The sequence below is a fragment of the Caretta caretta genome, chromosome 25 (assembly GCF_965140235.1).
Source record: "Caretta caretta isolate rCarCar2 chromosome 25, rCarCar1.hap1, whole genome shotgun sequence".
In the NCBI taxonomy this organism is placed as follows: domain Eukaryota; kingdom Metazoa; phylum Chordata; order Testudines; family Cheloniidae; genus Caretta; species Caretta caretta.
The window spans coordinates 19,649,444-19,665,461 of record NC_134230.1 but is presented as its reverse complement, the minus strand read 5'-3'; the positions used below and the strand labels follow the sequence as shown (position 1 = coordinate 19,665,461).

At 41.1% G+C, this 16,018-nt stretch overlaps 1 protein-coding gene across 12 annotated transcripts in view; it reads left to right on the top strand.

Annotated features, from left to right (window-relative positions):
• Nucleotides 1-16,018, top strand: part of MYO9B (myosin IXB) — a 77,689-nt gene that overhangs the window by 45,073 nt on the left and 16,598 nt on the right. For 6 of the 12 annotated variants that reach the window (XR_007353976.2, XM_048831313.2, XM_048831308.2 and 3 more), the window contains 14 exons: nucleotides 182-257; nucleotides 3,415-3,504; nucleotides 4,727-4,840; nucleotides 6,074-6,113; nucleotides 6,775-6,897; nucleotides 7,958-8,038; nucleotides 9,916-10,026; nucleotides 10,868-10,990; nucleotides 11,744-11,893; nucleotides 11,983-12,149; nucleotides 12,647-13,606; nucleotides 14,334-14,400; nucleotides 14,825-14,955; nucleotides 15,576-15,733. Coding sequence is in view for 11 of the 12 variants with exons in the window: in XM_048831313.2 (XP_048687270.2) it covers nucleotides 182-257; nucleotides 3,415-3,504; nucleotides 4,727-4,840; nucleotides 6,074-6,113; nucleotides 6,775-6,897; nucleotides 7,958-8,038; nucleotides 9,916-10,026; nucleotides 10,868-10,990; nucleotides 11,744-11,893; nucleotides 11,983-12,149; nucleotides 12,647-13,606; nucleotides 14,334-14,400; nucleotides 14,825-14,955; nucleotides 15,576-15,733 (2,391 nt within the window). In the remaining variant the exon portion in view is untranslated. The remainder of the gene's footprint in view (nucleotides 1-181; nucleotides 258-3,414; nucleotides 3,505-4,726; nucleotides 4,841-6,073; nucleotides 6,114-6,774; nucleotides 6,898-7,957; nucleotides 8,039-9,915; nucleotides 10,027-10,867; nucleotides 10,991-11,743; nucleotides 11,894-11,982; nucleotides 12,150-12,646; nucleotides 13,607-14,333; nucleotides 14,401-14,824; nucleotides 14,956-15,575; nucleotides 15,734-16,018) is intronic. The other 6 variants (XM_048831314.2, XM_048831316.2, XM_048831321.2 and 3 more) reach the window with 4 other exon arrangements.

Genomic DNA, 16,018 nt, shown 5'->3' with positions numbered 1-16,018 from the left:
TCTTTAATATTAATACTCAGTCTTAAGAGTTTTTTGAATAGATGAGTTTGCCAGCTGTAGTTGAAGCAAAACTTTAGACCCTCAGGTATATTTCTGCAGTTGTGATTGAAATGCTGTATGTTCCATTGTGTGAATAAATTTGTCAAAATTAACAAGCGCTGTCCTTTACTTTCCACAACAGGTGTGGTGCGTCACGGACCCCGGGTTCCTCTGGGAGAACTCCAGAGAGCAAACACACCAGTTGAAAAAGTTTATCGGTGAGAAACATATGCTTGGCCTCTAAATCAGAGCCATTTACACAGAACAATGGGCAGTATCCTAAGGATAGTAGGGAAGAGTTAATTTGCCCTGTGGGGAAGGGCCCTACACTGCCAGGCCATGTTGTCACCGCTATCCACACGCTTGGTTGACAATTCATTTATTTTTTCAGTATCTTGGCAATTGTGTTGAGTTCTTCCAGTTGTTGTTTTTATTAATAGGAAGTAGTACAAAAAATAGGAGATTCGCTAGATGAGGCATAATTGCTCTCTACTTAGTATGCTTAGGCTGTATAAATTGCGATGAGAGACTCAGAATAAGCTGTTCACTTGGAATATCTATCTTTAATTACCCCTCTTCTAAAATGTTCAGAGGCCAAGGATGCCTGAATAACGTTGAATGAATGTGCGTGGGCCTGTGGAAGAAGTGGGGTTTAGGAGGGATTTGGAAGAGGACAGTGGGGAGGATGCTGTGCTGTCATTGGGAATTACGGTAGAACCTCCGAGTTGTGAACACCAGAGTTACAAACCAACCGGTCAACCACACACTTCATTTGGTAGTGGATGTACACAGCAGCAAGAGACGGGAAAAACAAGCCAAAAAAAAGCGCCAGTACAGTACTGTGTTAAACGTAAACTAGACCGTTAAAAACAGAAAAAATAAAGGGAAGTTTAGAAAAAAAGATTTCATAAGATAAAGAAACTGTTTCTTTGCTTGTTTCATTTAAATGTCATTTAAATTAAGATTGTTAAAATCAGAATTTTTCTTCTGCATAGTAAAGTTTCAAAGCTGTATTAAGTCAATGTTCAGATGTAAACTTTTGAAAGAACAACTATAACGTTGTGTTCAGAGTTACGAACATTTCAGAGTTACAACCTACCTCCATTTCCCCCATGTGTGCGTAATGCTGAGGTTCTACTGTAGCTTCATGCATAGAGAGCAGCATGGAGAAAAGGAACAGAGGGAACGTTGCCTTGTTGTGAAGGATTCAGTAAACAAGATCCAAGGTGTTGGGCAGGGAACCTAGATGAGTTTTGTTACTTATACACAGTAGCACCCTCCATTTGCTAGCCACTTTCCAGACACTGTGGAAGATGCAGTCCCTGCACCTCTGAGCATGCAGTCTAATTATTTGTGTTACAGTAGTGCCTAGAGGCCTCAATTAAGGATTAGGGTCCTCTTGTACTAGGTACTATAGAAATATCTAAATAAGACAGTCCTTGACCCAGGGATTTGGCAGCATAGGATACCGATGTGATGCAAAAGTACACTGTGAAGAAAACTGGAGCTGTCTATATGCTCTCTCTTGTCTAGATATCACTTCTGTGTCAACTTTCTCTCATTCTGTTACTGCTATGGAATTTTAAGATTTTGCTTTCTGGAACATATCCACTTTTCCTACTTGTTCCCAATTTGAAGTATTAATCCAGATATAATCCAATTTCCCAGCCTCTGGCTGGGATACCAGAAAAGTCTTTTTTCAGATGGAAATAAGGAGCAGATAAACGCATATATTCTACTTTACTTGAAATGCTCTGAAGAAAGGAAGGAAAATAAAGATCTGTCTGCGTGTAAGAAAGAATTGTTTATAAAGTCTTTTTAAGGAGATGCTCCAGCTGGTTGTTAAATAAGAAACAGTGCTACCAAATATCACTGATGTAAACTCTGAACCTAGCCTTACCACTAAGTTTCTAAACTCTCCATCTGTAATTACTGTATGTTGCTTTCTATGTTGTACATTCTTTCCTGTGCTGTTGGACCCTGAAAACTGAAGAATCCATACAAGTCCCCATACTTTTGTAGCCTTTATTTCTAGGAGTATGGCAGTGATCACTGAAAATGCAGTGGTTGGGAGCAGGGAGATTCCTTACAGAGCAGATTCCTTACAGAGCTAGTTCTGATCATTCCTCTGTCTCTGCATATTTACCTTTCCATACAATATTTAGGTTCTATACATGGTTCTGTGGATGAAGGGAAAGCAGTGGATGTATTGTTTCTTGACTTTAGCAAAGCTTTTGACACTGTCTCCCACAGTATTCTTGACAGCAAGTTAAAGAAGTATGGGCTGGATGAATGCACTATAAGGGTAGAAAGTTGGCTAGATTGTCGGGCTCAATGGGTAGTGATTAATGGCTCCATGTCTAGTTGGCAGCCGGTGTCAAGTGGAGTGCCCCAGGAGTCGGTCCTGGGGCCGGTTTTGTTCAATAACTTCATAAATGATCTGGAGGATGGTGTGGATTGCACTCTCAGCAAATTTGCGGATGATACTAAACTGGGAGGAGTGGTAGATACGCTGGAGGGCAGGGATAGGATACAGAGGGACCTAGACAAATTGGAGGATTGGGTCAAAAGAAATCTGATGAGGTTCAATAAGGATAAGTGCAGGGTCCTGCACTTAGGACGGAAGAACCCAATGCACAGCTACAGACTAGGGACCGAATGGCTAGGCAGCAGTTCTGCGGAAAAGGACCTAGGGGTGACAGTGGACGAGAAGCTGGATATGAGTCAGCAGTGTGCCCTTGTTGCCAAGAAGGCCAATGGCATTTTGGGATGTATAAGTAGGGGCATAGCGAGCAGATCGAGGGACGTGATCGTCCCCCTCTATTCGACATTGGTGAGGCCTCATCTGGAGTACTGTGTCCAGTTTTGGGCCCCACACCACAAGAAGGATGTGGATAAATTGGAGAGAGTCCAGCGAAGGGCAACAAAAATGATTAGGGGTCTGGAACACATGACTTATGAGGAGAGGCTGAGGGAACTGGGATTGTTTAGTCTGCAGAAGAGAAGAATGAGGGGGGATTTGATAGCTGCTTTCAACTACCTGAGAGGTGGTTCCAGAGAGGATGGTTCTAGACTATTCTCAGTGGTAGAAGAGGACAGGACAAGGAGTAATGGTCTCAAGTTGCAGTGGGGGAGGTTTAGGTTGGATATTAGGAAAAACTTTTTCACTAGGAGGGTGGTGAAACACTGGAATGCGCTACCTAGGGAGGTGGTAGAATCTCCTTCCTTAGAAGTTTTTAAGGTCAGGCTTGACAAAGCCCTGGCTGGGATGATTTAATTGGGGATTGGTCCTGCTTTGAGCAGGGGGTTGGACTAGATGACCTCCTGAGGTCCCTTCCAACCCTGATATTCTATGATTCTATGTTCCTTTTGCAGCTGCTCAGTGCTTGATTTCTCATTTGATTGCTCTGAGGATTTCGATATAAATGCTTTTGAAGACATCATTGCTTTTTATGAAAGCAAGAAGTAAGTAGAAGTGAGAAGACTTTGTAGTTGGAGACCAGGGAGGCACATTCCTGGGCAGATGCACCTTCTGAGCATGGTCAGGGCAGAAATCAAGCCTCAGAGAGTGTTACACATCCTAAAATAACTGGTTCATAGCAAATTGGACACTTTCAGCCAAGCGCAAGTGAAGTCCACACTGAACTCTTAGTAGGCCAATAAAACTTATCAGCCATGTGTCACTCATTTCCTTTAGATAGTTTAATGAAAAAAAAATTAACAGCTTTCTTAAAAAGAACTGCCAAAGGAACTAGAGACAATGAATGAATACCTTTTTAAAAAATGGTTGGTGCTGCTTCACTGAGCAGCTTAGAATGGCGATGGCATTTTATGGTCAGAAGTGACTTCTTACACTTCTGTTATATTTTTGGTTTGTGCCTCTCTGGAAAGTAAAGAAGGTAAGTTTTTTGCCAAGATGTGACACTCCCAAGCATGGTGCATGGTTAAACTGATTGATTGAACCACTAATTAGAGACCATCCCAGGCTGACTTTTAAAAGCTAAACATGAGTTTAAAAAAATAACTTCAACTGGAAATGGGAGAAGTAAAACTTCACTTTGATGCAGTTTCAAGTAATCCTGCAACATCTAGCTTTCTGGTCTACTTCTTCATGAGATTGTGCTAAGCAGACATACTGTAACATTCAGACATATTGAAGCTATTCAAAGAAATATTTATATTTATTGCTAGATTAAGTGCAAAAAAGTCTCAAATATTGTCTCTAAAGACCATTCAAATAGCACACAGAATAGCTTCTTTGCACATGTTAAGCTATTTAAAATTGTATTTCTCTACAAGGGAGGAATTCCCACTTTTGGGTCATTTTGCTCCTAGCTATTTGTTTGCAGAGTTTTCCTTGGACATCGCATTAAGGACTTGTTGACTGTGTTGACTTCTATTGGTGAAAAGCTGTGATCCTCAGTGCATTCAGAATTGATGACCCAAAAGCGTGCATCAAATGGACACTAGGCCTAGAAAATAACTTGACACTTGACCCTGATATTTAAAACATGGAGGCACTTATTGATATGTCACGCCAGCACTTTCTCTTCCAGAAATGTTCATGTTTAGGGTAAAGTAGCCTTGGATGGACCTGCTGTTTAGAACATACTGGGTGATGGGACTTCCTTTTTATCTCCTTGTTTTCTCCCTCATGGCTGTCTTTGTCTGGCTGTGGATCGTTTAGTGACTTGCATGACCAAATCATCAAGAGCATAAAAGGACTTCCCTGGCAGGGTGAAGATCCCTGTAGGCTGCTTCGGTCACTCAGTCGACTTCAGCAACCTCACTTCCATTTTCTGTGAGTTTTGGTGCTCTGGGCATTGCTTTGCAAGTGTAACAATAATGAAGCAGTTATTACAGTCCAGAACAAAATGGTTATTTTTGTGACAGTAGAGCAAGCCGCTCTTAAGATTAATTTAAACAAAACAGAAATTTTGAGCAAAATATTTCCTCTGTAAAAGTGCACTACCTGTAGTGGCTGCAGAGAATGTTACATTGCTTCCTTTGCACGAGCTAATGCTAAATTCTGCTTTTGATACCAACTGGCCTCCAAACACCAAATTGTATAGAAAATCAAGTTTCACAACATAAGTACAATTTTTATAGTGAGGGTGCTGAGTGCCATTGAACCAAACTATAAATCCTGTATATGATGGAAATCGCTTTAAGGCATGGGGTGCAGCAGCCCCCCTAGTTCCAGCATCTGTGAAGATAAGGAAGTGAATAGTTTCCCAAAGTGCAGGACATAGGCTAACAATACATACATTCCTAGATCCAGTGTCTTTAACTGTCAGGTGTAATTATGTATGAAAATGAATCTATAATAGGTTGCATAATAAGGGGATATTAATTGCCTGACACTGATCTGGGACACACCTTACACCAAAGGGTTAACACTGCAGGAATTAGCAGGGAGTGAAATGCAGCCCCATTCCCGAGGGATTCGTTTTCCAATTCACTGCCTCATTCCATTTGGTATCTTTGTGCCCTAGCCTAGGAAGTCCTGGAGATGATCCCATTAGTGAGGCCTCAGAATTCCTAACTGGCATGTGCTGTTCAGCTGTGAACAGCTCCCTGCTCTCACAGAGTGATGCTGGGACCACCAGAGATAGCCTTTTGGCAGTACATAAGTGTGATAAGGAGACTTCCAAAGACTGTACAGTTGGTTGTATAGACTAATAGCATGTGTTTTGTTTTTGTTTTATTTTTTAAAGCAAATACAGCATATGCACCAATTAAAATTTCTCTAACAGCTGTGAATTTTATTTGTAGACAAAACATTTCCTTTTTGCTAGTACTGCAGGTATTGGAAATTGGCAAAACAGTCTCCTTGCAAAGTCGCTTGCAGTCCCTGCATTAATCAGTTATAAGGAACTCCTATGTATGCATGAACATCTCCTGAAGCTGTTGCACTCATTCTCTTCTGCTCTGCATCTTAGCGTGGTCTAATTTGCAAGGCATGGCTAACACGCTGAACTAACAAAAATCATATTATGTATTGTTTCTTAAACAATCTTTAATATTTTAACAGGAAGAGTAGAGGTACCAAACAAAAGCAGATCATTCCCAAGGTAAATTTATTCAGCACATTTTATGATGTCTTGGGTTTTGCAAGTAATGAATATGCATCGTGCGTCAGGAAAACTGTTCGAGAAGACAAAAAAGTGTTCATCTCCCTTTCACATCCAAAAGATGAGTTTGCTGTATAGGTACAGTTTGTTCTTTTATCTGAAGAGTTACGGAAATATTTCTTGAATCCTCTTTCTGTAAAGTGATGTGCATGTAACTGGAAGGCTTATGGAATAGCTAAATATGTGGAGAAAGCACATTTCAGTGTTCCTAGAAGCCAGGAACACTCTTTTCTAGATACTACATCTGAGGTAAACCTACTGAATTCTGGAGCTCAAGTAGAGTTCACAGATCATCTGTGATTCATCCAGGCAGTGGAGACTAGTTGTGGATGAACCTACCTGCATTAGGATATGGGAGGAGATGGCACATGTGCAGAGCCACTGACTAGCCCACAAGGGGCAGAAGTATTGGGGGGAGGCTGTGTGTTTTCCTGTCCTTGAGGAAGAAATGGTTTTGGTATTTGGAAGAGAATGATTTAGGTTTAAAATAAAAATCATGAGATTCACTGAGGGCTTCAACCATTTTCCGTATTACAAGTGTGATCACAGTTTATATAGATGTATATTGACTGAGTGAAAACGGCAAATCTCTTTGTTCTAGAACTTGCTGGACTCCAAGTCTTTGAAGCTTATAGTGAGCATGACTCTGCATGATCGGACTACAAAATCCCTCTTACACTTACACAAAAAGAAGAAACCACCTAGCATAAGTGCACAGTTTCAGGTAAATGGGTGAACTGGAGAGAGATCGATATTTCAGCCTTCATAGAGGATCAGAAACCGCTGCTATGCCATGGAGCATGCAGTGAGTGCACACCACTGAGGACCTATCCCTGAACAGATCTGACTTCTGGTTTATTTCCTAAACCTGTTTGCACATTCTCTATATAGATCTGGGGGTAGTGACCCCTCAGGGGGTCACAAGGTTATTACATGGGGGGTCACGAGCTGTCAGCCTCCACCCCAAACCCTGCTTTGTCTCCAGCATTTATAATGGTGTTAAATATATTAAAAAGTGTTTTTAATGTATAAGTGTGGGGGGGGTCGCACTCAGAGGCTTGCTGTGTGAAAGGGGTCACCAGTACAAAAGCTTGAGAACCCCTGATATAGATGATCAGCTCATTCTCCTAGCTCTTATGCAATCTTCTGACACTTGTGGTCTGCCCTGTGTCACCAAAAAAATAGGACCTTCTGGCAGTCAGCACCTATGGGGTAGGCTGCGCTAGGTCAGTCATAAGCTACACAATTAGTTGTTGCCATTGTTTGGAGTATCTCCAAGGATTAGAGGTGAAGGTGTCTTGATGTTTCTGGCAGAGAAAGGAAAAAACTAACACAAAAGAGATGAAATGGTGGCATCTAAGGCCCCCTATCAGATCAATTGTTGTTTGATTAGCCATAAGACTAGAGAGGCCTTGTACTCAGAGGAGAAAGGTCTGCTATTGCCAAAATATCATCATCATCATCATCATCAAACACACACAGTGTACTAAGGACCGTTGTGCCAACCAGAGTGACCACATTTGACAGCATCGCATCAGGTGGTATGAAGTTCCTAGATCTGGCTTTATCCTATGAACACCAATCTCTGGGCAGCCCCGTGGTCAGTGCCAGGTATGATCAGGGTGTGCACCCCTTTGTGCTCTCACTCTCCATCAAACGCACAGTGTGTGTAGGGTGTTTTTGTCCATTTGAACAACATGACTGAAGAACATTCAAAGCTATTGCTAAAGGCAACTCAAAATAGTGATATTTGAAGAATGAGTGTATTGAATGTCTCATTCCAGAACTCCCTCAATAAATTACTGGAGACCCTGGGGAAAGCGGAGCCATTTTTCATCCGCTGCATCCGCTCCAATGCTGAGAAGGTAGGTCATTCTGCCTCCCAGAGCTAAGTTGGTCTGATTAGTGGATGTACAGAAAGGGCATCCCCATCAATGTACATTGTCAACATTTTAGATTTGACTTTGCTTTAAGGCAGCCTGCAACTAGCATGTGTAAAGGCAAATTGTGTTTTCTCTGATACTTGATAAAAATATAGTAGTGCATGAAATAATTCTTAGCCCTTTCTTCAGTTTTTGAAGAGAATGTAATGAAAGCAAGAGACTCCTGTGTGTTGTGGGGAGGGATTCAATGACTGATGTCCTCCTCAAATGGCTTTTGTCAAAATAGCCACAGCAGCCCTCTTATAAAACTTGTGTCATCACAGCAAGCCTTGGGGATTATGGTTCTGGCAGGTTCAAGGGACTGGCAGCTAGTTCTAGCTCTACTCAGGTTTGGAGTTACAGGATGCAGTTACCACAAGAGAGCTGTTTGGTGGCATGTGTGGAATGAATTAGTGGGTCTCAGTACAGTTCTTTGTGGATAGATGTCTGCACCTCAGGAATGACCATTTGGTGCTAGTTGCTCCGTTGTTAGTTCTACCAGAAGTACCAAGAAGAATGCAAAGATGAATAATAACAAACACAATTCTTTATATTATTTGGTTACTCTGGTTATTTTTTCTGCTATGCCATGTAAAGTGCTGTTGCTCTTCTGTCAAGTGGTAGCAGATGCCAGGGTCTTGCTGGTTGCTGATTTCTCCTCCTCCAAAGGGAAACCAATGTGGAGTCTGGGTACTTTCTTATTGCAGCTTGTTCATTTACACTGTAGACACCAGTCCTCAAAGAGAGGAGGTCATAAACTGCATGTAGGTAATATGCTTATTCTGAAATCTTAGTCCAAACACCAATGTCCAATTTCCAGGAAGCAGTTCTGTCCCAAGAACTCTAGTTAGAGAAATAAAGGCAGAGAGCAAACTTCTCCAAGCTTCCTCAAAGAACCTACATCACAAAATTAACAGTATACAATAGAACCTCTGAGTTATGAACACCAGAGTTACAAACTGACCAGTCAACCACTCACCTCATTTGGAACTGGAAGCACACAATGGGGCAGCAGCACAGGCCCAAAAAAAAGGAAATACAGTACAGTACTCTGTATTCAATGTAAACTACTAAAAAAGTAAAGGGAAAGTTTAAAAAAAAATGACAAAGTAAGGAAACTTTCTATGCTTAATGACAGGTTTCAGAGTAGCAGCCGTGTTAGTCTGTATTTGCAAAAAGAAAAGGAGGACTTGTGGCACCTTAGAGACTAACAAATTTATTTGAGCATAAGCTTTCGTGAGCTACAGCTCACTTCATTGGATGCATTCAGTGGAAGTGAGCTGTAGCTGAGGAAAGCTTATGCGCAAATAAATTTGTTAGTCTCTAAGGTGCCACAAGTCCTCCTTTTTTTTCTATGCTTGTTTCATTTTAATTAAGATGGTTAAAAGCAGCATTTTTCATCTGCATAGTAAAGTTTCAAAGCAGTATTAAGTCAATGTTCAGTTGCAAACTTTTGAAAGAACAACCATAACGTTTTGTTCAGAGTTACCAACATTTCAGTTACCAGCAACATCCGTTCCTGAGGTGTTCATAACTCTGAGGTTCTACTGTAGCATTTCTTTAAGAATTCTACACTGCTCACATGCTAAAAAGAACTTTAAAGATTGTATGTAACTCCTGCCATAAGAATACTGTCTCCAGCTGTGTGGATCTGAAGGGAAGAAATGTAAATATTTTGGGGTAGCTGGCTTTAGGTGAGTAGGAGAAAGGTGTCACTGACAGAAAATCAGTGTAAATTCTCAGTAAGAGATCTTGTCTTAGAGGAGATGGTGTAAATTGTGTCCTGTGTTTAGGTCTCTGTTTCCCTGTGTCTCTTTCAGAGGGAGCTATTCTTTGATGAGGGATTAGTGTTGCAGCAGTTGAGATACACTGGCATGTTGGAGACTGTGCGAATCCGAAGATCTGGTTACAGTGCCAAATATACGTTCCAGGTACTTGGGGTGCAGTGGGATCAAACCAGTATGATTTGGGAAGCATCTGCTTCTATTAAAAAAAAAAAACAAACCACACCACTTATGAGACGCACAGGTGTCTTCAGCTGTGTGTCTCTATAATATATGCTGCTATGACCACTTGGACTCAGTTTCAATTTCTGTGCTAGGAAGTATCTGCTTAATCTAGCTCTGAAACCTCAGTGAAATGCTATCTAAAAGCATGTGTCATTAACTTAGACAGGTCCTGTGTATGCTGACAAGGCACAATCTGAACTGCTCTGAGGTTTATCTGTGCTGTTCTAGTTATTGCATGTAGAGAATCTTAATGTCTCAGCTATGTATATGTCAATAGGCCTATCCCATTATAAAGTAATATACTTATAGCCTCTGCATATGGCAAATATACACACACCTCCATATACTAAGCATTAACTTGGATGTGAAACTGGAAGGAGCCAGCATTTTACAGGTTAAAAAATATTAGTGCAACTTTGGAATATTGATATTAGTAATATTAGTACTTCCTGAAATTAAGCTAAGTTATTTGGGCTGCAATGATTTGGAAGCTAGAGCTAGTTAGAACTCCAGACTCCTGAATTGTCTGCTAACTCTGGTCTCTCAAAAGAAAAGGAGTACTTGTGGCACCTTAGAGACTAACAAATTTATTTGAGCATAAGCTTTCGTGAGCTATAGCTATAGCTCACGAAAGCTTATGCTCAAATAAAATTTGTTAGTCTCTAAGGTGCCACAAGTACTCCTTTTCTTTTGCGAATACAGACTAACACGGCTGCTACTCTGAAATCTGGTTTCTCACTGTCTCTGTTTGTTACCGACTCAGGATTTCAAAGACCAGTTTCAAGTGTTACTACCCCAAAATGCTAAAGCCTCGAAGGAAGAGATCTCAGCTCATCTGAATAAACTGAAACTGGACAAAAACAACTACCAAATAGGAAAGACCAAGGTCTGTAAAATGTGTCCTCCACTTCAGCCCCTATAAGAAACACTAATGTGCTGAGTCTGAACGTTTTGCTGGGGAATCCCAACATATATTTGAATTTCTTTCTTCTCCTATCCACAGAAAAATGAACTGTTTTAAAAATTTGACTCTGTCTTCTCCAGGATATCTCAATTGCTTGTAGCTCCTCCAATCCCTTATTAAGACAGCTAACGGCAGCATCCTGGACTTGGTGCAGGGCTGTATCCTGCAGCGACAGCCTTTATACTTTAAGAAATTGGCTCTGTGGACCATGAGCACCACTGGCTTTTATCACAAAGATCAGTGTTTCCATTTAGAAAGAGATTTGTGCTGCCTTCAGAGTAGTGTGTGGTGGAATCTGAACATGAGGGTTTAGTTAGTAAAACAGAATTTAAAATAGATTTTTGGGAGGAAGAATTCATGATGTTGGGCTTTACAAGTGAACCATATTCCCAGCCCTGTGTGGGACAGAATTGTGGCTATCTATCCTCCATTTATGTTTAATACCCAGAAAACTAGGAAATGGGATGGAAAAACTTATTAATGTATCAGATATAATGAACAGATGTTATGTGGCAGGAGGCAGCCATAGCTGTTTGGAAAACGAAATGCAGTACTCTTATAACTTGAAAGCAAAGTATATGCATACCCAAGTATAGTATCCCTGGAATATATCCTTCTAAGAGGTGGAACAGTCTGGTACTGATTAATGCTCATGTGACCTTTTTTACTGACTAGGTGTTTATGAAGGAGGCTGAACGACAGATGCTACAGGACACACTACATAAAGAAGTGATCAGGAAGATAGTTCTCCTTCAGAGCTGGCTCCGGATGGTTTTGGAGAGGAGACACTTTCTCAGAATGCGGCAGGCAACCATTACTCTGCAGGTATGTGTAACTTGATTTTAGTGTGAGCTGCAAATCTCTGCCAAAAACATTTCTGTGGTTGCCTCTGACCAATGAAATCTTGCTTCTAGACTTGTTGGCGTTCATACCGTATTAGGAGGGCATTGGAGAGGACTAACGCTGCCATTTACATTCAGTCGGTATGGCGAGGATACAGGGAGAGAGAATCCTACCATCAGCAGAGGAAGAGAATCTCCCTTTTGCAGGCTCTTGTCAGGGGACACCTACAGCGCAAGAGGTAAAGGAAAAGGAGTGATCTGGTTCAGCCAGGCCTAAATTCAGATACCGCTCAGGCTGTTTCAGAGCTAGCTTGCTATGGTTGCAGGAATGAATTCTTCATTATGGTGCATTGTCACCAGGTATTGGTAGAGCTAATCTGATCATCGTCCCTTAAGAAAGAAGAGTAAAAGCTGCATGTGGCCAGATTTAAACTGGGAAGTGACAGCCCAGGCACTGAGTTTTTGGGTTAAGCCAGAGTGCCCAAGCAGGCTACAATGGCAGCTTGCCCAAAGTGCAAGGGTTGCACCGGTGTGGAGCAGGTTGTAGATGTCCTAATCATACTATAGAGCTGAAGCTTGCAGAGACTACAAAGCTCCAAGCAGCCATGCTGAGACTTCAAAATTGAAGATACCCACTGGTTGTACTCTGTGAGCCATATTTAACCCACAGCCATGCTTCTTGCCCACTTCTGGGTTAAGCCTTTACACATCCTGTCTTTAATGTGTTTTAACCTAGATTTCAACAAATGATTGTGGAAAAGCAACAGGAAATGCAACAAGCTCAAGAGGGAGAGGCTAGTGTAAGCCCAGAAGATGGTAATGAACTGGCATTGGAGCAGTTGGCTGTAAAACCTGAAATGCAGCCGGATCAAGGTGTTGAACAGATGGCAGCAGGAGTAGATGGAGCTCAGAATGATCGAGATGAAAAACTGAGCCAAGCTACTGAAAAGACCATTCCTTCTCAGAAGAGCATAACAGATGTCCATGAGAAGCTCACAAGCAGTCGGGAGAAACGGGAATCTCGCCGGCAAAGGGGTCTGGAACATAATAAATTACAGAATAAGCACGTCCTGTTCCCCTTAGAGGAGCAGTCTTTAGTATGTCATGAAGAAAAAACCTCTGAAAAGGAGACTCCAGAAACTGTCCAAGAGCCAAACAAATTCACGGCAGAAGACACAGTCCTTCCAAAAGGTACAGAGGAAGAGAGAATCTCAGTGGAAGAAAACAAAACCCCTTCAGAAACACAGGTCCTAGGTGAAATATTGGACAGTGAGGTCTCCTTTCCCAAGCAATCCAATGAAACAAAACAGGAAATACTAGATAAGGATATTGATAAAGTGAAAATTCAAGAGAACCAAAAGAATCAAGTAAAAGGCAGCCAAAGCTTCACCTGTCCTGAAAGGCCGTCGGATCTCTCACTGAACGTTAAAAAGAATCTTGCTCCCACCAGAAGCTTTCAAACTGCAGATGAGAATTATGGAAATAAAAATAAACACCAAATCTTGAAGGTGGACAAAGATCTGGACAGCCCCCCCTCTTTCCAAATTCAGAGGTATCTGCATGACCCGGGAGAACTGAGGGACAAGCGGGAGAAATGGAAAGGAAAGAGGCAGTCAGAGGCTGGTCAGAATGATGTACTCAGCCAGTCTTTGGATGAAAGAAACCGAACTGGCCAATCCCCTCAGACCCTACTAGCGTAAGAACAGCTTTCCCAATTGCTTTGACGATTCTGTGGTCAGTAGCAGCTGGCTTTAGAGAAATCCATTATCAAAAATATTTAAAATAAAGGCTGGGAGGGGAGGAAGTATTGTGGCAGCCTGTTCACCTGGCCCCAATGTGGGGTAAAGAAATTCTGTCTGTGCTTTAAAATTCCTGGGTTCTGAGGCCCTAATCCTGCAGTTAGATCCATGTGGATAAAACCTTGTACTCTTTCTGAGCTTCCTTGAAGCTAATGGGGTTTTCTAAAGGATCCAGTGCTGCTGTGTGGATCCAGTTTGAGGACTGAGGCCTTAGCTAGTACATTAGTACTTGCTGATTGTCTGCATCTCTCAAAGAACTTTCTTTCCTACATCACTGGATAAAATGTTGCTCCAAAATGGCCAATCTCTTCAGATCCCCAGCATTGGCTCCATGCTTATGGTAGACAAAATTTAAAATAAAGAATCTTTGACTTTTAAATGCAAATATATTGGAAGAGTGGTGGATTACAATAATATGTGTCAATTAAGATTCTCCTACACAGGTTAAAATCAACAGGTGGGATTTTTTTAAAATGCTTAAATCTGAAGGATACTTCTCAGTAGGTTATAACTCTTTTATGGGAAGTAAGATTTTGTCCTGAACTATCTGACAATATGAACTTTGATTCTTAAAATATAAAATCTGGTTTTTCGATGCAGAGTAATACTCTTCTAATCTTATAGAAAGAAGGGGACTATTTCTTCGCTGGATGATATCGCTAACCTTGCTCAGTCTGTCACCAGGATTCAGGTATTCACACTCTTCAGAAGTGTATTTTCTATTTTCCTTACTTGCCTTATTAGGAGTGTGACGCATAGGACCTTGTGTATATTTGAAATGCAGTGTGTACTGTAAATGCAAGTTCCTGTTAAGTCAACCTTTGGCTTAATTTCCATGTAATATGAAAAGTTTAATGTGCCAGCTATTACACAGCAATTTGTCCATTGAATTTTATATGCTTTCACAAATGGAGTCCCAGATGAGGCATTATATATAATAGGGCATTATCTTGCCACATGAGGGAATCTACAAATTGAGTGAAGTGGATTCTTTCGATTGTTGTACAAAAACAAAACTTGGTAGATTTCTTAAAAGATAAAACTTAAATCGTGAACTAGCACTTCCTTCATGGACTGGATTTTAAAGATCGTTCTATTTCTTTAATATTCTGTAGCCATCTCTGGAAACAATGGCGGAGGAGAAGAGCAACAAGAAACAGACTGTGCAAAGGAAGTCCAGTGAACAGTTATCGCCCTTGGATTCAGCTGTCTCAGTTCAGCCACCTAACCAGCAGATGGATGCCAAGTACGTGTTCTGTGTGTGTCTATGGGATTGACTTCAACCAAGCGAACCAAAGAACATGCCCTTTCTATAGCATGCCCTGTTATGCCCAAGTATTGCACATGTCTCTGTGTATGATTATAGTGCTGTGGGACAAGGTAGGGAAAAACAAGAAATATTTTTCTCAGCCAATCAGCAAAAACGTGTTAGTACCAATGATAGACATGTATTGCATTTTTTGTGCATCCATTATCCCTGGAGCTTTGGTTCTACCAATAGATTTTTGGGAAAATACTCTATTATATACATCTATAATTAATTTAATTTATTGACTGACTGACCATTTCAGATAATGTGTCATGCCCTCTCTCTCTGCATTCTGGAAAGCTGTGAATTAGTATATGTAGTAAATATAATCCAGGTAGACACTCCCTCCGTCCCGTCCCTTCCCTTCCCTTCCCCTTGTCTCAGGCTTTACCTTGCTAGTGCTTGGAACTTATGCTTTGAAGATTTACTTCTCTCTATCATGGCTGTTAATTGTACAGTTAAACACACCCTTTCTCTTAAAGCCTGTCTGTGTCTGTATAAAACAAGCTTCCATTACAAACATATAAAAGAAACATGCAACCTGCTTTTACTTTCAGATCCACATTTAAAAGTCCTCTGCGCAAGCTGCTGGGAAAGAAACCAGACAAGAAATACATTAAGGAGAGTCCTGATGTAATGGAGGAAGGAGAGAATCTCCCTCTTCTATCATGTATTCTGATGTCAGAAGCAGTGGAGTCACAAAAATTATCAGAAGGTGAGTTTCCTCTGCTCCGTTTCAGCCAGGAATGTGCAAGGAGTAGAAATAAAAAAAATGGGTTGATTGCAGAACCTTCACAGCATTAGAGCCACAGTGAACATCTCAAAAATTGTCCTTTTCAAATTCCCAGTGGTGCCTATGGATGGCAGCTTACCCTCGTGTTCAGTGAAATTAAGATTCTGCAAGCATTAGAAATGTTCTGTGATCAAAGTTACCTTCATTTTTCAGAATAATCAAATCATATGTGACTAAAGTAAAACTTTAGATTCTGTTCTGCTTCCC